Genomic DNA, 26,015 nt, shown 5'->3' on the forward strand with positions numbered 1-26,015 from the left:
ACAAAGAAAGGCTGTAGGATGCTACCCCAGTAGAGAAGAAAAGGGATGGGACTTTTAAGAATATCTTTATGAAAACTGAGTAGGGCCGTGAAGTATCAAAAATGTCACCAAGACTGCAAGCACAGAGGGTCTGATAAAGAGGAGGGTAATGAGGAAGAATAAAAATAATGGATTAAACCAAGAACTGCAACACTTTGTGTTTCTTTATGTGCATCCCAGGCTCTGTTGAATGTTATTTAAATCAAGCAGAGTGGCTTTTGTGCTTATGTAAAAATTCTGTAAAAAAAAATAAAAATAATGGGCAACAAAACTATTTTGGGGAAGTTAACTATTTGGTGACAAAGGGGAAAGCAATCTATGAAAACCTTTCATGAAATTATGCTCACTATAATAAGCATGGATAGTAGCTTCACTTTCAGGCAGATAGATCTGATAAGCTTTAAAGGGTTAACAGAGTAAGTGCTACATGTGTCACAGTTTCCCACCTACCCCAACTCCATGAACATGCTGATATTTTTAATATTATCACCAGCTTCTCCAAGACCTAGAGATTTAGCCCCAATGAAAGCTGATGACAGCTTTCTTTGGCAAACCAGTCTACTAGAATTTAAGATAATGGCTGAAACAAGATTAAAAATTGATTATGTTCTACAAAAATGGGATTTCTCTTCATCCTTTCCAAGAGTTACTGAAAGTCACAAACAGATCCTGGAGAGAGATGGCCAATACATGATATAATCAATTATAATCTATGCCTTTCAAAAATGTCTTTACTGCGGTGAGATCATAGCCTGGGTTTTTTTCTTGGGTTTGTTTTGTTTAGTTGGGTTCATTCTTGTTTTGTTTTATGTTTTGTTTTCTTCTTTCCAGTGGTTTCTGCAAAGGAAAAACTGAAAACAACACTTTTTCTATTTCTGGTTTCTTGATAACAAGTACTATTAAAGACATTTTATAATATGTTAGAAATAGTGGTACTGAACAAAATAAATGTCAATTACAAAACAAATGCAGTGTTGAAATCTCATTTGGAAATTAAATTCTACGTACTTGGCCATTGCTCAAAAATCCCTTTGGAGGACAGAACTACACAAGTCTTTGAAAAAGGACTATGGTTCCTTTACATTTAGAGTGCACCCTGCCTCATGCTACTGCATGAACCAAAATTTGAAACAACCTTTTATGAATCCAAGCTTCTATGTTTCTTAAGCTGATGTGACTGCAGGTCATTTTCTGGCTGAACAGTGAAAGTTTCTTTGTATAAAACTATCTTCAACAGAAATTTCTTGGAATAGGTTTTTGGTTGTTTTGGGGTTTATTGCCTTAGTTTGTTTTCTGAGGTTCTTTTTGAGTAGCAACATTACACACTTCTCCTGATCTCTCTCACACTTGTAGTGTCTCTCACTAAAAAGAGTTTTAAAGACTCTGTACTTGTTTCTCTGCAGAGCCAGGCATCTTCCTAAGTTCCCAGAGAAAGTACAAAGATTTATTGAAATATGTGAGCTCTTATGAAGACTCATTATTTAAGGAATAATAGACAAACTCTATGCAGTAATCTACTCTAACTCAATATAGCTGCCACTGAGTTTTGCCTCATAATTCCTCACAAGCCACCTTGAAAGGCCAATCCTCAAAACTTCATTCAGTTATAAACAGTTTTAAAAAACAAGTCCCTATTTCAAAAAAGCAAAAGCAGCTCTAGCTATTGCACTCTAGATTTTGCCAGACAAAAATAATTCATTGTGTTATGTTGCAGATAAAAATTTTCTTTATTTGATGAAAATATTAGTGTATCCTTACACAAAACTACCTGATATGGGTGCAGTTTCCTGAAATATGGCACCATATGTGCATCAGTAAACATTATGTGTAGAGTAAATTAAACTGAGCCATATAATTAGGCAGTAAGGAAATTACTACAAACCTGAAAGAGTAAATCAGCAGTATTAAAACACTCTCCATTTCCTCTGAAACACTTCAGAGCACCATAAAAACCTCAATGTCACAGTGAAGAACATCTAGAAATTGTGCCTTTTGAGAGAGACAAAGACACATGTTCAAAGAAGTTGAAGTAAAAATCAAGATGAAAAGCAATTTAATGAACAGTTTACGGACCTGAACTTTTTAGACCAGATTTTCAGACATTTTTGTAAAGCTCCTTTCCTGAAGTAAATACACCAGTTAGGTTATCAAATGGGAGCAGACAAGAAGTAGACGCAGTTTTTGAACACCATGCCAGGGGCTTTCATGGCTTTCAGTCCAAGGTGGTGCTGTTCAGAGCGTGCCTACTTGTGTTGCTTGGAGGAAGGATTAGAAATTCAGTACAAGCTGAAGAGCAGAGGACTTGCCAAAGTGCAGCATAACTATCTCTGCTTTATAACCCAGTATTACACGAGACTCTTGTCTGATAGAATCACAGAATCACCAAGGCTGGAAAAGACCTTTACGATCATCAAGTCCAGCCTATGAACAACACCACCACATCTCCAGACCATAGCACCAAGAGCCACATCCAGCCTTTCCTTGAACACCTCCAGGGATGGTGACTCCACCACTGCCCTGAGCAGTCCATTCCAATGTCTGATCACCTTTTCCACAAGGAAGTGCTTCCTAATATCCAAACTAAACCTCCCCGGTGCAGTTTTAGGCCAGGCCCTCTCATCCTGTGACTGGTTGCCTGGGAGAAGAACCCAGTCCCCACCTGACTGCAACCTCCCTTCAGGTGGTTGTAGAGAGTGAGAAGGTCCCCCCTGAGTCTCCTCCTGGCTAAACAACCCCAGCTCCCTCAGCCTATTGGTAGCTTTGTACAAGCTGCTGGTGAAACCCAGCAAGCAGCACTGATGTGCACATAATGCAACAAACTCACATTAAACGCAGACAGGAAATATATGTATTGCTGGCACAGAAATAAATCTATGTCAACATTTTATGGGCTGCTTTCAGAAAGCCACCTTCCAGATTTTCATAATCAACAGCACTAGAGTCACTGCAAGTGAAAAAAGAAGTGATTAAGCAACAAGGAAAAGGTGATAAGCTTCTAATGAGCAAGGGCTGATGCAGAAGGTGGCCTTAGGTTCAAAAGCACTTAGGTTGACTCATGGCTGGCTCCCTTTAAAATATGCCAACATCTTGTCAAAAAGTATTTTCATGCAACAGAATGAGGCAATATCACCAATCACACTGTGCTTTCTCTTGGGAGAAACCCATACCTCATCTTTGGTAATATAACACAGCCTTAACAAGACTACTGTGGATCATCTATTTAAGTCTGACCTTGCTTCAACTTTGCCTTCACAAAATAAACCTTTAATAAACATTCACACAAGGTTAAATTTCGAAATTATAACCTTCTTGGATATTCTTCTACTACTTAACTCTTGCATGAAACTTTGCATCATTAAAATGCTGTATCAATTCTCACAAATTCTCAGTGTTTTGTGAGCTAGGTAGGGTCCACAACCCTCCCTCTTCAAGCATTTTTAGCCCTCCTTAAATTATACAGACTTTGAGTTAAAAAAAAAACCAACAACAAAACCAAAAACCAATCCTTCAGGATTTATAAACTTATTTGGTGCCCTCTTATTTACAACAAAGAGCACTTCAGAACTTAACATTTATAGTAAAGAAAGGCAGAGCTTGTTTCCCCAGCCCTCCAAAAAGTGCACCTATTGCTGCAGTGTTACTGGCTCTATAGCTTGAAAGCAAAAGTATTATTCACACAAACCTACCTTTAGGTTCCTACCTTTTGGGTGCCTAAATTAGGAAGCAACTCCCTCATGACTCCCTATGTATGAAGAAATATGATCTTTCACAAAATATGTCCTGGAAACCCCAAACCACTCTCTGAAGGTGAACACTCTATGAACTATAGAGGAGATAAAAGGTAAACCAGCTTCCTTACATTATCACCCAATTTTCATAATTGACATCAGCTGCTGTGCATTCTCAGGGTTCTCTTTCTCTTTTCCTCCCTCTCCCTTAACATGAGGGGTTTTGGGTTCAACTTCTCAAAGGAGCTCAAAGGAATTGGTTACCTGTTATAGAGTCACAGAACCGTGAAGGTTAGAAGGGACTAAAGATCATCAGGTTCCAACCTCCCTGCTGTGAGCAAGGACACCTCCCACTAGACCAGGCTGCAAAAAGCCTCATCCAACCTGATTAATTAGGTTTAATTAGAATTGGATCCATTGCTTTATTCTGAAGATCTTGAGTTTTGTTTTGCCTCCTGAGCACTCCTATTTTCCTTGGGCTTATATCTTTATGTACAGATGCTGTGCACCTCTTCCAGCTGGTACAACACAGAATACCTCAGTTGAGGCAGCTTTGCCTTCAGAAGCAACTTTACTTTCTGTGTTTCAGGTTTTTCTAAAACAGGACAGTGACTCTTCCTTGCCTTTATAGAGCATTTTAGAAAGGAGAAAGGATAAACAAACAAAAAAAATCAAGTACTTAAAAGGACTAAGAGATAAGGAATGTAGTAATTGCAGCTGTGCAATGGAAGAGAGGTGTGCTAGAGAATATGGCTGACAGCAGACTAAGGAATACTATGTCTGTCCACCAGTTTTTTGAACACCTCCAGGGATGGTGCCTCCACCACCTCCCTGGGCAGCCTGTTCCAAGACCTCACCACTCCTTCTGTGAAGAAATTGTTCCTAGTATCCAATCTGAACCTCCCCTGGCACAACTTGACCCCATCTCCTCTTGTCCTATTACTGGTCACTATGGAGAGGAGGCCAAGACCCACCTCACCACAACCTCCTCTCAGGTAACTGTAGAGGACCACAGCCACACATGAAAACCCTTCTTGAAAAATCATATGATAAAACAAGGTACAGGTCACCGAAGGGCTTATTATGGATAACACCATGATATTATAATAATATTACTAGCAAAGTAGAACAGTAGGGGGTCCTACAACTAAATATACCTTGGAAAATTTGGACTGTTGCAGATAACAGTCAACCAGAACAGGACCACAGTCTTGGCCATAAAAGCTTTTTTGGTTCTAGACTGGTTTTCTGAGGAAATGAGGCTCATCACAGTAATTATGCCCGTTTCTTCAAACACATTTTAACCTGTTGGCCAATGAAAAAGCACCTGAGAGACATAAAAGGCCTTGAGGATGCTCAGTGGCTGAAGTGAGATGAAAAAATGTCTGGGTAGGGGAATGGTGACTTGAATTAGAGCCTTATGGAGGGAAATCTCTTATATAATAGGATGTTGATGTTATTTAGTGGGGGGTTTCTTGTTACCTTCCCAAAAGGTTGAACTGGACTGCACTCAAAATCACAGCCTCAGGTCACTAAATAGTAATCAGATGGCAAAAAGTACCTTTAGGTACTGCACACACAGAGAGAGATATCTAGCGATAACATTAACTTTTTATCAGACATCCATTCAAAACAAAATCCCAGCACCTCAGTCTAAACATTCATAGCACAAAATACTTTCACTGAAATGCAGCAGGGAATGGAGTTATTTCTGGACTTTCAACTTCACAATTCCTTCCAATATATTTTATATTTTTTAAAATAAATATTGTTTATAATAAGCTTCTGTTGCCTAAAGCTGCAGGGACAACCAGAAATCCAACTTTAAGAAAACTAAGGTACTTTAGAATTTTTTGGTTTATTTTACTTCGGAAGAAAACCTGAAAAATCCAAAACTATCAAAATGCCTTAAAGCAATTGAAAACTTTAACAATTCTGAAAAATGTTTTTGATTTTCAACATTTATTGATACATATATATTTACATTTGCAATGATAAGCTAAAAAAAGCCCAACCTGCTAGCTTTAAAAATGAAAATCTGAAACTACTGAAAAAATCCAAATGTGACTTCAATTGTCAGGCTTTGTTTATTTATTTTGGAAAACTGTATTTCTAGAAAATTTCTGATTTTTTTTATTTTATTTTCAAGAAAGTGATAATTTTCTGTTGAGCATTTCTTTCCTGAAGTAGTTCTAACCAGCTGTAGTAATGACATAAACCTAGTTCTGCAGGAGGTGGAAGAATAGTTCTTAACAGTTGTATCATAGAATTATGGAATCATGGAATAGTGAAAGTTGGAAGGGAGCTTAAAGATCATCAGGTTCCAACCCCCCTGCATGGGCAGGGACACCTCCCACCAACCCAGGTTGCTCAGAGCCCCATCCAACCTGGCACTTCCAGGGATGGGGTTTCCACAATCTCCCTGGGCAACCTAGGTATGAGGGCATGGTTTCCAGTATAAACTGAGGATCAGTGATAAAATATCTTCCCATTTCTTTAGAGTTCCTTCCAATTGGAGGCATCTGAAGTATTAGTCTGGCTTGAATAGACAAAAATGGACTTATTTGATTTCAATCCACTGTAGAGGATACTGCTGACAGGCTGCTCTGTTAAAATTAATAGCAGCACAGATATCTGCTTTTTAAGAGAAAACTAATGGCTTTGGCTATTATTCCTTGTGGGAAAAATGAGTGGCTAATAAAGCCTGAACAAGCTCAACTGCTCAACTGGAACAGGACACAAGGCAAAGTGCCGATGGCAGCAGGACAGAAGGCAGCGGCACTGACAGGTGGGACACCAGTGGTGGTGACAGCAGAACAGCTGGTGCCTTGCTCATGCAACTCCAGATGATCTATAGACCGTGTTGGGCCTCGCTAGGCATCAGCTTCTGTGTTAGCCAAACTGTTTGGTGTGTCCTTCCTGCTTATCTTTGTTTCAATGTCACAGCAGAGCTGCAACCCTTGAAACGCCGTCTGTGCGTGCTGCTTGATCATTAGCTGGGGTAGCCAAACTTAAGGAGTTTTTTTATCTCTAGGGAGGTAAAACAGAGGCAAAATAACTGGCATCAACAAGCACCCTGCTGCTGGTCTAGCTCACTGTACCACCCAGAGAAAAAGGTTTTGTTTAGCTTTTTTCTTGTGTGTGTGTGTGGTTTGTTGTTTGTTGTGTTCTTGTTTTGTTTTGTTGTTGTTGTCTTGCATACCAGGGGAAAAGGACCCCAAATCCTGCCAACTGGCACAACTTGTTATCAGACACAGAACTCTGTGCTTTTTCCAAATTGTTCCAAGTAAAGTAAGAAATGGCAGCAGTAAGCTATGAGCTGGGGAGACTTGTCTGCTTCCAAGAACTCGTTCTGTCTGACATGGGTTGATGTTCTTACTGGCAGTTTATATTAAGACTTACGATTAGATTTCCATAATTGTTTTCTAATGCCCAGGAGAGTTTAAATGCTGAGTATAAAAGATGTAATTCCATCAGAACAGGAAGTATTGACGTGACTGCAAATTGTGAGTTGGAAATTTAGTCCCCTGTAGCTCAACCACAATAATTCCACATGTCTGCATGTTCTTTAGATAATCAAATAAAATCTCAGAAATAAAGAGCATGGTAACCTGAGGAGAGAAAGAAAAATCAGTCTTACATGGTTGACTACTGAAGCCTTGCAAGAAAGCCTGACTAGCAAATGAAATATATGTACCTTCTTCATTACCCAAATATATTTTGTAAATTGACCAGTGTTATGGTGGTAACATGAAACTTCATAACTCTGACAAAGAAGGCTGCTTCAAAAGGTTCTGATTCATTAAAAACAAGAGACATTATGGTATTCAAAGGCGGTTGTCTCTTCCCATGATTTAGCCCAAAACAGAAACACTGAAACACTAAGACACTGCACTCTCAGCTGTGGCTCATTTCTTAAAGCCTCAAACGAAGCCCTCAGAGACATCTCCTCATTTTCTGAACTTCAGCTAGGGGTGTATAGACAGGTCTGGGTAGACACACACATATATACTGTTGATTAGATGTGATAAAGAAGAAAATTGATTATGCTTCTAAAGCATAATGATTTATACTCAGAGTACATATTGTTGAAAGCAGAGACTCCATCTCCCTCTGTGCTTGTGCAAAAGCTAGCACAATTATGACCTAATTTTGATTAGTTTACTCTTAAATACCAAAATTGAATAAACATTATACCTATGTGATTAACTTTGTAAATATCAGAAACTATATTAAAAGCTTTATTTCCAAGCAGGAAAATATTTATATGTGTGCTTCACTTTACCCACATACAGAGCTCTAACCTTTCTGAGATAGAATTCAACACCCATAGGGCTGTATATACACGAAAAGCAGACAGTTTATTAAAAAAACTGCCATTTTTATATCACGTTTAGGAGTAAATTTGGCTTTAGAGATGAGTAATTCGGGCAACTGCTGAGAGCTTCACACAGAACAGCAACTCATGTTAGTCTGCTGCTTCCTTCAAGCAATAAGAACAGAGGTGGGAGGCAACACATGCTGTAGCTCCACTGCAGAACCTAGGATCCCATGAATTTGGAGGTCAGAACAGTGGAGATCTTTCTCCTGTGATAAGCTGAGAAACAGATGTGATGCTAGGCTTTATACAGGAGAGCCAATGATTCATGTTGTCTCCAAGTCCATTGAAATTTTTTTATTATTTGGAGAAATAAGCACTGAGACTATTACCCTCAAACACGTTTGCTGTGAGTTAAGGAAAAGATTTAATGAGCTGAGTTTTAGCAGTGCAGAGCACTGATTTCAGGATGCCTATAGAGGCCACTCTTTCTGAAGCTCTTGTGTTGCAAATAGGTGTCTGAAGATACAGTAAGTCTTTACTTAGTCATGCAGATATGTGGATTTTGGATCATTTTCAGAGAGACAACTTATGTTTGGCCAAGCAGCCTTTTTTTATTGTTATTATTTTTACAGAAAATGCAGAATTGAGATCATTTCAAAAGGAGAAAAAACAAAGAGGTAAAAAGAGGCAACCCCACTTGCCTTGACTGTAAAGAGAAACCTATAGAGTTTCTCCCTTTTGTTTGCCAATCTCCTTGCTATTCTTTTCCAGCTCAAGCTTTTTGAATAAATCTTTCAGCCTTATTACCAAACATAAGGATAAAAAGAAGATAAGATAGCCAGCCTTTATGGTTTAGACAATGCTTTACAGGTATTTGTAGAATCATAGAGTAATTTGAGTTGGAAGAGACCTTTAAAGGTCATCTAGTCCACCCTCCCTGCTGTGAGCAGGGACATCTTCAACTAGATCAGGTTTCTTAGAGCTCTGTCCAATCTGACCTGGAATGTTTCCATGATGGGGCATTGACCATCTCTCTGGGTGACCTGGCATTTACTAGCTTTCTCCATATCTTCATAGGATTTATATTTAATACTTTATCTTGTAAGTTTTCTTTGAAAATATTCTGCTCATACAAACCTGTTCACATTCTGCCCATCATTCCTGTTATTTCAATGAGAGTGTTCAAATAAGTACAAATAAGCACATATGGCCATGTTTTTATGACTGGGTTTGCTGGGCTGCAAAGGCAGGGAAGGTCTGGCCAATCTTCCTAACCTCCCACATATTAAGACCATTGGGGGTTAACAACAGGAACATGTTCAGTCTCCCTTTCTTGTTGGCTCAGGAAAATCTGGGCCTTTGCTTAAAGTCAAGTGTAATCTAGTGCCATATCTAAATAAGGACACAAATTCTTTATACCTCTACAGACTGGCAAAACCAGTTGGAAGTGGAAAAGCCATTACATCCTTGGAAGAACAGAAGAAGTATAAAATAAAATGTAAATATAAGCAATATAAGTATAAAGTGGAAATATAAAATAAGCAGTATAAAAAGTATAGATTACCTGTCTTCGAAGGTCTCGTGTTTTCTTGGTCATCTTGTCAATAGCAATGTTTAGTGGGTCCCCTTTCTCCTTCCTTCCAGTCTGTTAAAAATGAAATTTTTGAGTTAGAGATTAACACTTCAGAAAATACACACTTTCACAAAAAATTGTACAGATTTATCAAAGTAAATCTATGCAACTCTGTTTGCTTCCATCAAGTTGTTATTTCCAATGTAAGGCTTTTAACATGTTTGCGTGCGGGGGGGTATAGCAGATTATTTTAAAACAATCCTAAAATGATAAGAAGGAAGATTAAGGTGACTCACAAGAGAGTTCAGAACTTTTCCACCAATAAATTATGTGCATATATTACAGCCTATGCTCCAAAAATCTGGCAAGACCTTTCACTATAAAATGAATATTAAGAGTTTCTAATCTCCATCCTGCCAGGCACTGGGAGTGTTAAACACGATAATAAGCAGCAACACAGCTTGAGGACAGAAGGAAAATGGTCCCTATGCCTGTAACAGGAATCATATTGGCAGACATTAGATGCACTATAAAGAAGACTTCCACTTAAAACACTTTCCTGCAGGAAGTCTCAAAGCAAAAATCCTCACAATGATTAAAAAAGGGGCCAACAAGCTTTTTGTGGCTTGTAACGAATGACAAAAGAAAAGATATGAATTTATTTTCTTTTTTAGGTTCAATGGCACAAAAAGCACGAAGTGACTTTGTCAGCTACATTACCTTTCTCTGAAGAGAAAACTCCTTCTCTAAAGATTTGTCACATCTCTTACCACGTTGAACTCTGTTTGATAGCTTTTCATCAACAATCAAAATGATCCCCCATTCCCTGGCAGTACTCTTTCCTCCCCAGTGCTGTTTTCAAATACTCCTATTTAGAACTTGCATATGATTAAGAGCGATTTTCTATTTCCAGTTGAGCCTAATAGCCTACGTTTCTGGGAACTAGTGAGAAGTCACTTTTGGGGTGGGATGGGGATTAAACCTTTCCATAATGATCTCTCAAATGAACAGCAGTGCTTCCAGCTCTCCATTGGCAAGTGGCCTGTGTTCCAGTCCTCTGCTTGAAGCATTCATTTGAGGGAACGCCTGCTTTCTATTATTGTCATTGTTATTATGATATCAGGCCAATGCATTTATGATAATTTAGATATCTGCAAAACCCATCCTATTTTTTTATATTTACTTAGAAATTCAACCATGAAAAGTCAAGTGCCACCAGAATTCAATATAAAACATACATTTAACTCCTAAGCGTTTAAGAAGAACCCATTACAAATTCTGCAGTTAATAATACAAATTGACACCAGAAAATAGAGAGAGAAATCATTTGCTATGATACAAGAGGAGGCATCTGCGTAATCCACTGATATTTTTATCTCACTTTTCTTCTGTTCATCCTTTGACTGAGTTCTTCTGGTCCCCAGCTAAAGAACTACATACAGCTCTTTAGCCTAAGCAACGTCAGCACAAGTTTCTAGTTTTAGATGTCCTGAATTCAGTCCCTGGAATTTTGTCCAAGCCAGCAGTTGTCATATGTCCAAATAATCTATAGTTCTTCAAGTTGAAATCTCACAACAAAAATGAGGTAGAGAAGTTTGATATAGGAAGACTCTTCTAACTGTTAAAATGGTACAAGAAGGACTGTCAGATGAGCTACCCTCAGCCAGTTTCCTAGTTCATTAGACTACAAAGCTATATTCTAGGAAAATTTTCAATTACTCCAGCTGTGTGCTGTGTACTAGATGAACTACACATCCCTGGTGACATTAGTGTTCTGGGATGTTTTATTTTCACCAGTCAAATAATTAAGTTTCAGTAATTTCTGTTTAAATTCTCCACTTTCTTCTCATTGTTTAAGCTTTAATCCATTGATTCAAAAAGACAAATAACCACACAAAGTATTGTAAGACATTTTTTTGCTGGGGCAAAGACAACCTTTTTCATTTTTCATTAAAGGAATATTTTGCTAAACACTGTAAATTGCAGTAAATATTGATATAATGTGAATAACCAAAAAAGCAAACACTGCTGCACTTAAAGGCTACACTGGGATGGTGTTTTACAGCTCTGAAACAAAACAACTATTAATGAATAGCTCTTCTTCACTGATCTCATGCAGGGCAGATGTATCTTCTGACCACCACCAACATGCAAGATCTAGGACATTGACGGGGTGAGAAAATTGTCCTGAATAGGAACTTGAGACTTCTTCCAGGGTAGTCAGCTACAGGACTCAATAGCACTGAAGGAATTAGCTATCTGATTAACTACATTGTTGAGGATCAAAGGCTGCTGACATTCCCTAAACAGTCATTGGAGAAAAAATAAAGCAGAAATTTTGAGGTTGACTTGAAAATTTGCAATTTAGGTTCCAAGTGGAGTGTGTTGTATTGCTCATAGGAACAAACTATCACTGAGAGTAGGCCCATGGTAGCTTACAACTAGCACCTCTCCTAATCCTCTCCTCAAATTTACCCTGTAACTTTTTTAGTTTAGTTCTGCATTACATAAAGAGTGGCCCTTAAGGTACAACCTATTGTGAAACACAAGACAACTGGGAACCCTTCTGTGACCCTTAGGCCACACAACACAAACTGGCAACATCCATCTGGCCAGCTCCTTCTCCCTGCAAAATACAGACAAGCCTCAACTCTCTTGTTTACTGAAAAAGTCCCTGCTTTCTGCAATTGCCTAAATCGTGCCCTCACATCCTCTGAGCCCCTCAATGGCCTGAACCAGTCCGTGGCTACCAGACCATGTGGACAGAGATCCAGCTGAGCTCTTTCAATGGCAATATTTTATTAACACATAGGAATATGGATGAGGTCATAGAGACACTTCCTATGTTCTGCATAATTTTCACTTATCCAGGATTTTCACCTGTTAAGCTACTGCCTTTCAATTTATCAATCTTTGGATACAAGACCCTTTCTTCACTCTATGATTTCAATGAAGGAGAAATTTGTTTAGTAAATCATATTGTTGAAAAATAAATAGCATGGCATGTGATGTTACATAGCTTCAGGCAGGTTTGCCAAACACCATCTGCTCTGTGTTGAAAATAAAAGTTTATTAAAGTTTATTTATTTAAGTCCTTAAATACTCTTATATTAATGTTGCTCTGTGATAATTTTTTGGCCTTCATTCCTAGAAGGGATAAAAAGGATTTTAGTGGTTTCCTGTGTTTCTGAAAAAAAACACAAACATACAGCTTGGTATTGAGCCTTAAAGCATTTCTCTGTTAATCTTTTTCTGCGAAGGGAGGAGAGATACTTTGGGGATAGGATAAAAAGCAAGGAAAAATTGCTTCTGGCATTGGTTTAAAAGGAGAAGGAGGAGGAATGCACGGAATTCCTTGAATGCCAAATATTAGTATCCAGAGTTTCTGTGGTTAGAATTACATATGTTCCTGCTGCACTAAGGAGATCTTTCCGACATATATTAATACATTCATCAGGTCTTTGATGCCTAGTGACCATTAACAGCATTTGCATAATGGTTTTACCCAAGATATTTTCAAATTATTCCCTAAATCTGTGTAACACCCATCCTAATTTCCTTAGAACTTTTCCTTGTCTGTTTGATTTATTCTTTGCTGATCATGATGAGCTAATTTCCACAGGATCTCAACCAGGGGCTGTGCTGTCTGAGGAATTCCCCAAGGCAGGAATCGTTCTTCTGCTGCATTTCTACCCCAGGGCTGCCATCTCCCTTCCTGGATCATGCAACATAAGATCCAGCTCCCTGAATATAGTTTTCAAGCTTTTTTAAGCCTGATTTGCTACCTGGCATGAGAAGTTGAGTAGTTTTTCAACACATTCATGTCCATTTAGTGGAAGAAATCTAGGTATTGTTCTATTACTCCAAACACCTACAGTCGCAACCACTGTCAACAATATTACTTAAAGAATAAAACAAATAGAGAATAGTTGCCTTCCTTATATTAAGCAAGGTCTGAAAAGCTTCACAGTTAAAACTGCATAATACTAAGGTAAGCACTTGGTTAGACAGGGAACTTCAACTTGATTTAGTTAAGAGGAGAAAGAATATAATAACAAAAAGCACTTAAGGATGGTTAGATATTTCAGCATCTGCTAGATGGGAAATGTTAAAGAGAACTATTGTCCTTCTGCTTTAAATTGTATAATTTAGAAAGTTAGTGTTTCAATTTACCAACACTACAACTACTAGATTAAAACTAGGGAAAAAAAAATTTGAACCACTGTTTTCACACATTCCTCTGTCTTCTCTGCTGCTTGAGATATAAGCCAAAATACCCAGGAAAACTCAATCCCCTAACAAACTACATGTTGTATGTCCAAGACTTCCTCGGTGCCATTAATCGAGCGTTTGAGCCTCCAGGAGACAGGTAGAAAGATTATCTATTGATCCAAAAGCTACCAAACCTTGATATACTTTTATATTTTCATCATCCCCTAGGTAGATGGTTCCATTATTTACAGTTTATTCAGAACTTCAATATCACAATGTTTTATTAAAGCATAAATTGCTACTCAAAAATGTATCTGTCCTAATAGTTTATTTTAAATGTTGAACAACATCACTCTTTAAAAACTATGCTCTTGTTCAATGGCCCTTTCAAGAGCGATTAAGGCAAGCTTAGTACTAAGAAGAAAAACATTTTGAACACCAAAAATAAGCTGCAACAGTGTTTTTAAGCAGAAAGCTAAGTTTAAATGTACCAATACGTAATCTCCCCCTGACAGGCTAAGAAGACTAATTTTGGGTCAGGAAAAGGCTAACCTATATATCCTAGCAGAAGTGAGTAGAGACTAAATTTCCCTGGAAGTTGAAGATTCTTGCTATTAGCCAGGGAGATGGGTCAGAGACACATATTTTAGAAAATCTGTATGGTCCTTCCATGGATGAGCTGAAGAAGACATCTTAGAAGAAATATATGTTTTAAAAAATGGAATGGTGAGTAGTGTCTTACGGGCATGGTGGGAATGGGATTACGGTTCTGCTCAGCTCAGATTTCATCCATTCTTTATGTTTATTTCTATAAATTATTTTAGGTTTTTAGCATTCATTCTAAGTAATTAGATTCTGCAATCACCTGTTTTCCATCTTCGATTTTGCTACAGAATCACCTTTCAAGGAATGAAAATTTGTACAGTCCCTTTCCTCTTAGTAATTGCTTTTTTCCTTGAGGGGAAAAAAATAAAAAATAAAAAAGAGAGAGAATTTTGCATAAATGGGAGAATGTTGCTTAGACATCCTTTTATCTAGTCAGGTCTTTTGTCCTTTGTTTATGCAGATGCCAAGGAGGAAGGTTCAGTCACAGAGCAAGGACAAGGCAGAAAGTTCCCATTACATATACTACTTTGCAATAAAACACTGAATTACAGGGTTTCTTCATGGCAATTTCACAATACTACTCAGTTCTAGAATACCATTCACTAAATAACCTGCTCATAAACATATGTTATGGACAAGAAGTTCTTCTCAACAAAATAATTGCTTTCAGCAGCTTCTAATTACCTTACAAAATTGTGACCAGATCACAGAGAGTGTAATTGGTTCCAGTGCAGCATAAATAATCACAGCTATGCAGAAAACTGGATAAGCCACCTCTTTGCAATCCCAGATAGTAAATAAAGTCAATAAAATCCAAATGAACCATGGGCTGGACACAATTTCAGTACCTGAGGTGTGAAAATCTTGTCTTTGGCCTGGATCCAAGCAAGTTTTATCTAGATCTGTGCATAATTAAAGCTATATGTGCAATGAAATAAAGAAGTATGAAAACTGAATATGTAAGTGATTGAAGAGAATTCTCTTTTTCTACTTTATGTATGTGTTTTATGCAGTCCACATCACCACAGTATCTGATTGCCTTCAAGTGGGGAATTGGTAAATTAGGGAGTCTAAAGGAAAGCTGGGGAGGGGCTTTTCACCAGAGAAGATAGTGACAGGACAAGGGGTAATGGTTTTAAACTGAAAGAGGGGAGATTTAGGTTAGATATCAGGAAGAAATTCTTCACCATGAGGGTATGAAGGTGCTGGAACAGGTTGCCCAGGGAAGGTGTAGAAGCCCCACCCCTGGAGGTGTTCAAGGGCAGGTTGGATGAGGCTTATGCAGCCTGGTCTGGTGGGAGGTGTCCCTGCTCATGGCAGATGGGGTTGGAGCCTGATGATCTTTAAGCTCCTGTCCAACCTTAACCATTCTGTGATCCATTCTATGATTCATTTTAAATTAAGTGGTGTGCTATGCCATTTGATGAAATTCAGATCATAACATGGCACACACTGCCACTCGAGAAAGTATGGAGAGTTTTCAGGGTAGGACCATGTAATTTCATTTTACCATCTAGAAACAACGAATCAAATGTAGTTGGTGATCCCACCACCACCCTGGGCAGGCTGTTCCAGTGATTAACCACTTCTTCAGTACAGAAATGCTTCCTAATGTCCAAGTCGAACCTCCCCTGGTGCAGCTTCAGGCCATTTCCTCTGGTCCTGTCACTATCCGCTAGGGGGAAGAGGCCACCCACCCTACAGCCTTCTTTCAGGTAGTTGTAGAGGTCTCCTCTCAGCCTCCTCCAAACAAAACAATCCCAAATGCCTCAGCTGCTCCTAACAGGACTTGTTCTCTAGACTCTTCACCAGCTTGGTGGCTCTTTTCCAGCATCTCAATATCCTTCTTACAGTGAGGTGCCCAAAACTGAACACAGTACTTGAGGTGTGGCCTCACCAGTGCTGAGTACTGGGGCACAATCACCTCTCTACTCCTGCTGGTCACATAATTCCTGATGCAGGCCAGGATGCTGTTGGCCTTCTTGATCACTGGGCACACTGCTAGCTCATGTTAAGTCAGCTGTCAGCCAGCACCCCTAGGTCCTTTTGCACCAGGCAGCTTTCTAGCCACTCTGCCCCAATAGAGAGACGATTTCTGCCACACCCTCAAGAAATCTGTCTAGTTCATGAGTACTGTGATCTGTATCCCTGCAAATCCAGGTGATACCAGTGTTAGCTTCTGCTCCAGGGGTCTGACTAATGTCTTTGAGATCTGATGTCTCTGAAGCTTCCCCTCATTCCTCTCTGTTTTTGGGGAGAGGATGCAGTAACAACAGGTATTTGAATATTGATTTGCGAATACTTCTTTTAGTTAAAGAGCCTCTTTTCCTTTACAACACTTACTGAGAGGATTCAAAGAGGGAAACACCAGGGTTTTCAAAGAATAAACTGCCTATTTCTATTCAGCAGATGTCAGTACACAAATTGAGGCTGTTACACTTAAATGCACATAAAAAATGGAATTCTAGAGGACAGAAATGTAGATGGTGTAAGCTGTTATAAAACCATCAGCTTCACTGAATACACACTAATTTACACCAGCTGAGAATCCTCCCACTCATCAGTTAAGTGAAATCTTGCAGATGCCTCCATTTAGGAGGTCAGAAATGTTTACTCCAGAATTTGAAATTATTCTAATTTCTTCATAGACATCCACTTGCAAAGGGTCCACTACAAACTCCTCTTTTAACAACCAACTGCTTTCCAGCTGTAAATTGCAATCTGCTTTTAAATTGCTTTTCGTAATCTAAAATAACTGGAGGAAAAGGAGATACTACATATTTTTTCCCCTTCAGATATGGAAGCCCCTAGTGAAGGATTATGTAAATAAAAAGTGTTAAAATTTACCTTCTTTAATACAAGCTTTTGAGAAAAATCTATTCTATTATCATAAGCATAATAATTGTTACTAAGTAAATAAACAGTTATTGATAAAACATTCTGTCATATTTTCTATTCAAATTTAATCTTTATACCAGACAACTAAGAAAAGAGGAACAGCAGAAAAGTCCAGGGCATCTTATATCATGTAATGAACAATACCACATGCATCTAAACTCAGAAAATCTATTAAGTAAACCTTTGTCATATTTCTGTAACAGATTAACGGAAATGTTAGAATTCTTAAGGGAAGTGATATTGATGTCAGGTATGATCACTGGCCTCAGTTTTATGTTTGATTCACTAGAAAGCACTTCTTCCCGGTTGGTTTTTAGACTAATGGTTGTATTGTGATTTACAAACATCTTGATTGGTGGGTGGGTGTGTGTGTGTGTGCCATAGACCCAGCTGAATTGGGAATGCTTGACATCATAGGGAGAAGGCAGCCTTGTTGTCCCAGTTGCTGGGTCCATAAGGCAAACTCTAAAATCATAGAATCAGAGACTGGTTTGGGTTGGAAGGGACCTCAAAGATCATCTAGATCCAACCTGCATGGCAGGGACACCTCCCACCAGCCCAGGTTGCTCCAAGCCCCATCCAACCTGCCTTTCTACACTTCCAGGGACGGGGCAGCCACAGCTTCTCTGGGCAACCTGAGCCAGGGTGTCACCACCCTCACAATAAATGCCCTTGTGGCCAAGAAGGCCAATGGCATCCTGGGATGCATTAGAAAGGGTGTGGTTAGTAGGTCAAGAGAGGTTCTCCTCCCCCTCTATTCTGCATTGGTGAGGCCACATCTGGAGTATTGTGTCCAGTTCTGGGCCCCTCAGTTCAAGAAGGACAGGGAACTGCTCGAAAGAGTCCAGCGCAGAGCTACGAAGATGATTAAGGGAGTGGAACATCTCCCTTATGAGGAAAGGCTGAGGGAGCTGGGTCTCTTTAGCTTGGAGAAAAGGAGACTGAAGGGTGACCTCATCAATGTTTACAAATATGTAAGGGGTGAGTGTCAGGAGGACGGAGTTAGGCTTTTCTCAGTGATGACCAGTGATAGGACAAGGGGTAATGGGTGTAAATTGGAGCATAGGAGGTTCAAGGTGAATATCCGAAAAAAATTTTTTACTGTGAGAGTGACAGAGCACTGGAACAGACTGCCCAGGGAGGTTGTGGAGTCTCCCTCACTGGAGACATTCAAAACCCACCTGGATGAGTTCCTGTGTGATGTGCTCTGGGTGACCCTGCTCTGGCAGGGGGGTTGGACTAGATGATCTCTCAAGGTCCCTTCCAGCCCCTAAGATTCTATGATTCTATGATTCTATGATTCTTCCTAATATCTAATCTAATATCTAATCTAAATCGCTTCCAGTTTAAAGCCAATATCCCTTGTTCTCTCACTACAAGCCTTGTAAAAAGCCCCTCCCCAGCTTTCCTGGAGCCCCTTCAAGCACTGGAAGGTGCCCTAAGGTCTCCCCAGAGCCTCCTCTTCTCCAGGCTGAGCAGTCCCACCTCTCTCAGCCTGTCTTCATAAGTGATGTGCTTGTTGTTAATGGCATAGAAACAGGTATTATACAGCCTTAGAGTTCAAAACCTCCAAATCTCCCCTGTCTGCAAGAAGCACAGAATTGTCTTGACTGTGCTTGTAGTTCTTTGATTATCAAATATCACTGAAAAATAGGATTCCAAATAGCTGGTTGCACCTGTCACTATCTAATACACATTTATGAGATGTGTACCTAGTATTACATCTGCATTTGTTTCTTTTTAATCACATCACACTTATATTCCTTGCATGATCCACAAGGCACCGAGGCCCAATTTATTTCCTATCAAAAATGCCTTCATCAATGTAAGCAGCTGAAGCCAATGCAAAGTGAAAAGAAACTCAGCATACTTATGCCTAAGTATTCCTTTATCTTGCCAACACTCTCCTGACCATCCAGGTGGGGTTTTTTGGTGTTTCTGGCTTTCTTTTTACCCTAAAACCTGTTCTGGACACTTCTGAACACAGTCTACAACAACACAATACTTGAAATCATTTTGGTTGCTGTTCCTTGCAGCCAGTGAAACCACTGCTGCTTTCCAGCTCTGATGCCCTACTTGGCAGTGTCCTGTGCAGCCCACGCAAGATCAGTGCATGTGTGAAACTTTCCAAGGACAGTGTGTGTCTGGCAATAAGGCAGTTCAGCCTGGTGCATCTCCAGTGAAAACCCCACCTGCAAGCAAACAATGCGCCTTGGGTTTAATTGGACACACACTGTACCTTTAGCTAGCATTTTTAATTAAATGCAGATAAAGGAAAGCCTGGGAAGGAAAATAACTCAGTCCTTTTTACAATAATTAATTGGTCATTTCAAGTACTCCCTTTTTGTGCCCTCATGTTCCTTTGAAGGACAACATAATCACAAGGTGTTAGTAATTAATTTATAAAGCAAAACAAATCAAACCCCAAACAATCAAAAAAAGCCACCTCAAAACAAAATAACTATTTAAACTCCAACCAGACATTCAAAAGAATGCAAAAGCAAAGGAACAGCTCCTTCTTTTTTTACAGAGCTAAGCCACAGTCTATTCCTGCCAGCACCTCAGATCAATGTGCTAAGTGATAGCCATTCAAACGACTTGTCAGTTTAATCAGAGGAAGTGAAACACAATTACAGGGCATTAGTGTAAAAGCCAGCACAAAATAACAGATCGTCCATGTGGGATATCTAAAGCAAAAGGATGTTGAAAATTACTCTGTGACATTTTCATCAACAGCCTTTATACAGAAAAAAAAAAAAAAAAATCCCTTTGTAAATGCCATTACAAAGTAATTAGGCATAGAATAATACTTTAAATCTATAAACTGATTAGAGTCCTTATTTCTCCTTGCAGATATCAGAATTTCTTTTGGCTTTTGTTCTGTTCATAGATTAAAACTAAATGCATAAAGTTAAAGACCTTAACTGAAATGATAACTGGTGCACTTACAAAGCCTTCCTGTGCTTCCTCTCAAGTCAGCAGGAGTTTTACCATTATTTCCACTGAGTGACTGGAACATTCCCTTTTCACTGATACTCTGAATTTCCACTGAATAGAAGTTATATTTTTGGAATCATCAAAGAGATGACTTGGATTAAGTGGATGAAATGGGAGCAGAGAAGGGAAGGGTCTCTTCTTTCTCCCCCTGAAGCCAGGGATCCAAGACTGGTGGATTCAAAAGGACAAAAGGCAAACCTTTATTTTTTTCTGGGGTGGGCTCTGGTGCCTGGAGTGCCTCTGCCCTTTCACCCCAAGCTGAACCACAGCTCAGTTTCAGTGGGACAGGTATAAATCTACACCTAGTTCAGAGGTATAAAGGAAATAAGCATTCATGAACCCTCACAACAGGGAATCTGAGGCCTCTCATTTCCTGGGTGATACTCAACTATTTAAAAAAAAAAAAAAAAAAAAAAAAAAAAAAGAGAGAATAACCTCTATGTGATTTAGATACAGAGGAACCTCACTTAGTCTTTTAAAAAAAATAATTACCAATACATATTTCAAGGATAGAGCATGAGCTGGAAAAAGCCACTTTCTTTCAGGTCTAACTTGCTTTTTAAGACCTAGAAGACATGGGGGCTCAGACTGCACTGAGCACCATTAACACCCTGGATTGAGGTGACTTCACTTTCTTCAGTAGTCACAATGTGCAGCCCAGGTCCTGGTACCCCTGTAGTAAAAAAAAAAAATCACCTAAAATGCTCACGTTGTAATTCCAAGCTCATAGACTCTGAGATCTTTAACTGGATTTGGCCCTTTATCTTCTATACTCATGAGACAGTAATTAATTTGACCATCCCTGCCTGGTCCACAGGGTAATTGAATGAATAGCTCTGCAGATCCACATAATGCCTCCCCAAAAGAGTTATGACTATGAATGGGCAAGATGACAAGTTAACTCTGCTATGTTGCTAATGATGGCATTGAAACTGTTATGGAAGGTGCCATTGGGTATTTTCACACCTAATGGCAATGGAAGAAAGTATATGGATATGCAACATACAAATCCACAGCCTTTTAAAAGAAGAGAGAAAGTTAATCCTAACTTTCATGTTTCCTTAATACACCATCTTCTGTCAGAAGTAAAATTCCCAAAATATTGAAAAAGGGGTTAAAAGCTTTTGGTAGATTGCCACAAACACTCTTTGTAGCAAATGAAGTGTAAAAAAAAAATAATAAAAAATGTTAAATGAAATCGTAGCAGACTGAAACCTGTGGTTCCAGTGCAGGACCTGAAATAAATTTGAAACATGCTAATTGGCACCACCTTCATTCTAGTGTTCATAAATGCAACTGAACAAGCCTTCAAAGGTGCCAAAGGGAGACTGGCTGTCCTAAGAACATTAAAATGTGCTTGGATTTGGTATGTCAGCTCCCAAGTTATTTATATCCCACTAAATTATTTAGATGCTTTTGAAAATTCATTCAACAAGACAAGTGTACACGTTTCCAAAAAGGGTTGAGAGTTTGTGGAATTTAAACTCCCAAAGTATTCTGGATATGCCTGTGTTATCAATTAGCATTGGCTTTGGAGGTAAACTACTGATCTGGAGTTGTACTGAGTTATTCACTTCAGGAGATTTTCATATTTTGTACCAAGACAAAAGTGTAGTTTCCAAGTCTTGGTACAAATCGTGCACTATCAAAAGTAACCCACAGACATCTGCAGCTGCTTAGAATACCTTTAAATGACAGATGGATATAGAAACTAATTGCAAATGGTAAAAGTGCCACTGACCTCAACAGCTGTTTTTCTTCGTACCTCCTAAATAACTTAAACTTTGATATTCCATATTAAACCTGTTTTTAATATCTAAGGATATCGACTATTACAAATAGTGTTATTCTAGTAGTTCACTTATTTGGCTCAGCAGTGACTTCAATAACAATTTCAGCAGTAATATGACATGGCATTCCACACTTCCTATTTATTACTCATATGCAATATAATTTCATTGGTATTACCTACAAAATTATAATTTAATTAAAAAATTCATCTAAAAAGTGGTGATTTCAATAAATCAGGAAAAACTGTAGAGATTCTGCATGTCACACATGGTGACGATGTATATCAACAAAATGGCAACTGAATCCCCAGCCTATGGGAACTAGACTCTACTTCCAATTCCCTATCCACTTCTGGTTCTAATAGACCATATTTAGTGAAGTTTTCTTTAGCATGGCAATTAGCTTTAAGGGTAAGTCAATTCCATGATGATGAGACGCCTAAAGAAACTGTTTAAAACTAAACCAAAGCCCGGCAGGAGAAGCCCTGCAGCTTTCCACACCACATGATGCTTTCCACTTCAAAACTACTAAGTAAATTACCAAGAAAAAGTTACTGAGAATAAAATGGGCTGCACTGTGTTAAGTAATTACTTCTGAAGTGTGAAATGGGTAGGAAGTATCTCATCTTAAAGTAGTGCCATGATGCATATTACCTCTCTCATGTAACGTGAACACTTTTTTTGCTTTTGCTTTTTTTCCCTCCTTTATCTTGCAGGAGAAAACACAGGAATGAAAACTTTCTAATGATCTTTTATGTGGGAGAAAAGTGTAAAGACTCAACCTGCGAAACTAAGTTGGGCTCTGCTATTCGTACCACGCTCCTGTTTCTGGAAGCATCTAGAGTTTCAAGAGCTCTCAGAAAATCCCTAGTAAATTAGAAATATATTTAATATAATACATACATTTTAGATATAAATATATGTATAAAACATATATATATAATGCTCCTCATTTAAATAATGCATGATGGAGAAGTGATCTCCTACGTTAAAGACCAGCACTTCTGGGAGTGTTAAGGATGCACCCCAGATAAGGTCTGATTTGTGAAACAGTAAGGAACACAGCTTGCCTTTAAATATGACTTGAAGTATGTCACGACACATACCCATTCTGTTCCTCAGTCTTGAAAAGCAGCAGTAAAAGAAGGTAATTATGTAGAAAAGTTATGATCACAGCATGGGTTAGGAAGACACCCTTATGATGCTCTTAGGAGAACAGAGGGGATTCTTGCAATTGATTAGTACCTAGATGCATAACAACTGGCTATTTCCACAGGAACAGGATCTTTTTATTTTTACTTTTTAAAATTATTATTATTTTATTTTCTGGCAACTGTTATTAACAGTTGCAGGGATTGAGGAGAAGAAAGGAAAATCTCACAAGACTAAAAAAAGAGCTTTCTTTAAGACAAAAGGTGACAGAAATTGGCAGTAATGAATTGTGTATACTAGTTGGCTAAAATACTGCTGCCCATTTAAGGGCTCATTACACATACATTAAAATATTTATGCAGAGTTCATGTGAAATTCAGTCCCAGATCAAAAACAAGAGGTAGCAAAGATAAAGTAAGACAGTTACTAGTCTGGGTTTAAAGTCTGACAAGTATGATTTAAAGAGGATGTTTTCCTTAGCAACCCTTTTCAACAAAATGCAATACAGGCTTTTGTTTTGCTTTGTTCATGTACGTAAAAGATTAATTCTCAAAAGATCAGAAAGGGTTATTTTGACAGATTAAATATCACATGGATATCAGAATTACACTCTGCAAGGGCATGACTTCTGAACACACACAGAGCCATGCAGTGACCCGCACAGGAGAAAGAGCAAAAGTGTCTCTACAAAGTGTAAACTCATTTTGGCTTCTGTCCTGAAACTATCTTTGAGGTTTAACCTTCAGAAGAACTTCACATAACACAGATGGGTTGACTGGGTTTGGCCACAGGAAAGCATTTAACAAGTTAGTGTTGCAAAGCACTCTGTAACGATGCAGAACAAGCCTCTAAATATATCAAGTGAGCTCCTCTCTGCTGAAATATGTGTGTTAATGGCTTGTTCCTTCCAGGAGGAAGAAAGGATAGACCACAATAATTTCAACTCAAGGCTTTGAAATGATGGTTTATACTTTCAAGTTTTTTAATCCTTTAGTATCCATTGAATTTAATCATGCAATAATTTAATGTTCTAAACTTTATTTCACAAACTTGTTTGCTTTCAAATGCCATAATTGTAAGGTGGGGTTGGTGTGCACTCAGAGGTAAGCAATGGTCAGTGCCAAGGGATCTTTGGACGCTCCCCCATCATGTATGAAGATTAGGCAAAGGCAACACTACTACAGCAGGGTGATCATTCTGGCCCTCGTGTTACAACCAGTGCTGGTTGTAGCCCTGATGTGCATGGAGAAGACAGTGGGTGGACAACCTCAAACCTATGACCATGTCAAATGAGGTATTTATAAACATTTCTGGTGAGCCTGCACTACTAATATCACATGTTAATGCAAATGAAAAAGAACTTTGTTTACAAAATTAATACTTCATGGGTTTCTCTTTAGAGAGATTTTTTATTTATTTATTTTTAAATTGCCTTAAATGCTCAACAGTGTGCACACATTTACAGATATTTGTATATTTAAGGATGAAAATTGATTTCTTAGATACCTCCGATCTATCACCTAATATAACCAAATAGCAGGGGTTTTGGGTAAGTGTGCTTTTAAAAAGAATAATAATACAGGTAGCAGAACAACTGCCTGTGCCAGTGCTCCCTTTGACTGATGAACTCCAGAGCCATTACTAAAACAAATAGCATCTCCTTGTAAAATTCTCTGCTTCTATCAGTCTGTTCTCCAAAAACATATTTTTTGACATCAGAAACAAACTGCAACATGCAAAGGAATGAGCTTTTGACTCAGAAATCTATTGTTAGTAATCCACACAACTTCAAATTTTATCAAGACAAAAAGAAAGCTGTACAATACTTACTTGTGCATTTGTGTGTGTAATGTTTGTATCATTCAAATCCACTATATTTTACCTTCATACAATCAAAATAAATTTAAAAAATGTAAAACAACCATGATTTCTTGACTGGCATGTTTAATATTTTCAATACTAAGAAGGGAAATGCCCCCAATTAGGCATTATGTTAAATACCTTATTTCAACTGCCACTTGGTTTTTTTTTATGCCCAAATTGGTTTAAATTGCAGAACCACACACTTCAGAATAAAATATTAGCATTACAGCTGCTTGCTCAGCTAGAATTCCCCAGTTTTATCCATGCATGGTATTGTACAGTCTTCAATTATATGATCAGATCTTAATTTTTCCACAGGAACTCTGCTAATGTGCACAGGATAGATGAGCCTCATTTGTTGCTCAGCTGTTTATATTGCTAAAATATGTTGTTTGCCAAATTAACAAGGATTAATGTAGTAGTCTGAAAACGTTGCTGGGTATTTCAACAATTTCTTATAATAAAATTGAAACCACAATTTAGCTGAGATAAAATATTATTTACTTAGTATTTAAGAAGGTAGGCACAGGAGAACAACTTTTTCTGTTGAATTTCAGAGAGAATGTTCCTATCAGCAAAATGTTATTGTTCAAGTTGGCATGAACACAGGATTTCCCAGGAATGTGCAGTGCCATGGGGATGTGCAGTGATCACGTCTGCTCAGACCTGTCTGTACTTTGGAACATAAGGAAGCTCCCAAGGAATGATGGGGCGGGAGCTGAGCTGTAGTGACATGGGAGTGAATGGTATCAGGAAAGTACTTAAAACCCATGAAATTATGAAATTAATTCAGTATTAGGTCTAAGTGTCTGCAGAGAAATGCTGTGGAAAAGCAG

The 26,015-nt window shown here is 38.5% G+C and overlaps 1 protein-coding gene across 1 annotated transcript in view; it reads right to left on the minus strand.

The window, feature by feature from the left end:
* The window catches only part of CTNNA2 (catenin (cadherin-associated protein), alpha 2), a gene marked incomplete at its 3' end in the record, with an annotated part of 427,358 nt that overhangs the window by 5,836 nt on the left and 395,507 nt on the right, over window positions 1-26,015 (minus strand). The window contains exon 8 of the mRNA XM_009999054.1: window positions 9,653-9,733. Within this exon, the coding sequence (XP_009997356.1) occupies window positions 9,653-9,733 (81 nt within the window). The remainder of the gene's footprint in view (window positions 1-9,652; window positions 9,734-26,015) is intronic.

This window comes from Chaetura pelagica, unplaced genomic scaffold (assembly GCF_000747805.2).
Source record: "Chaetura pelagica isolate M959 unplaced genomic scaffold, ChaPel_1.0 scaffold366, whole genome shotgun sequence".
Taxonomy (NCBI): domain Eukaryota; kingdom Metazoa; phylum Chordata; class Aves; order Apodiformes; family Apodidae; genus Chaetura; species Chaetura pelagica.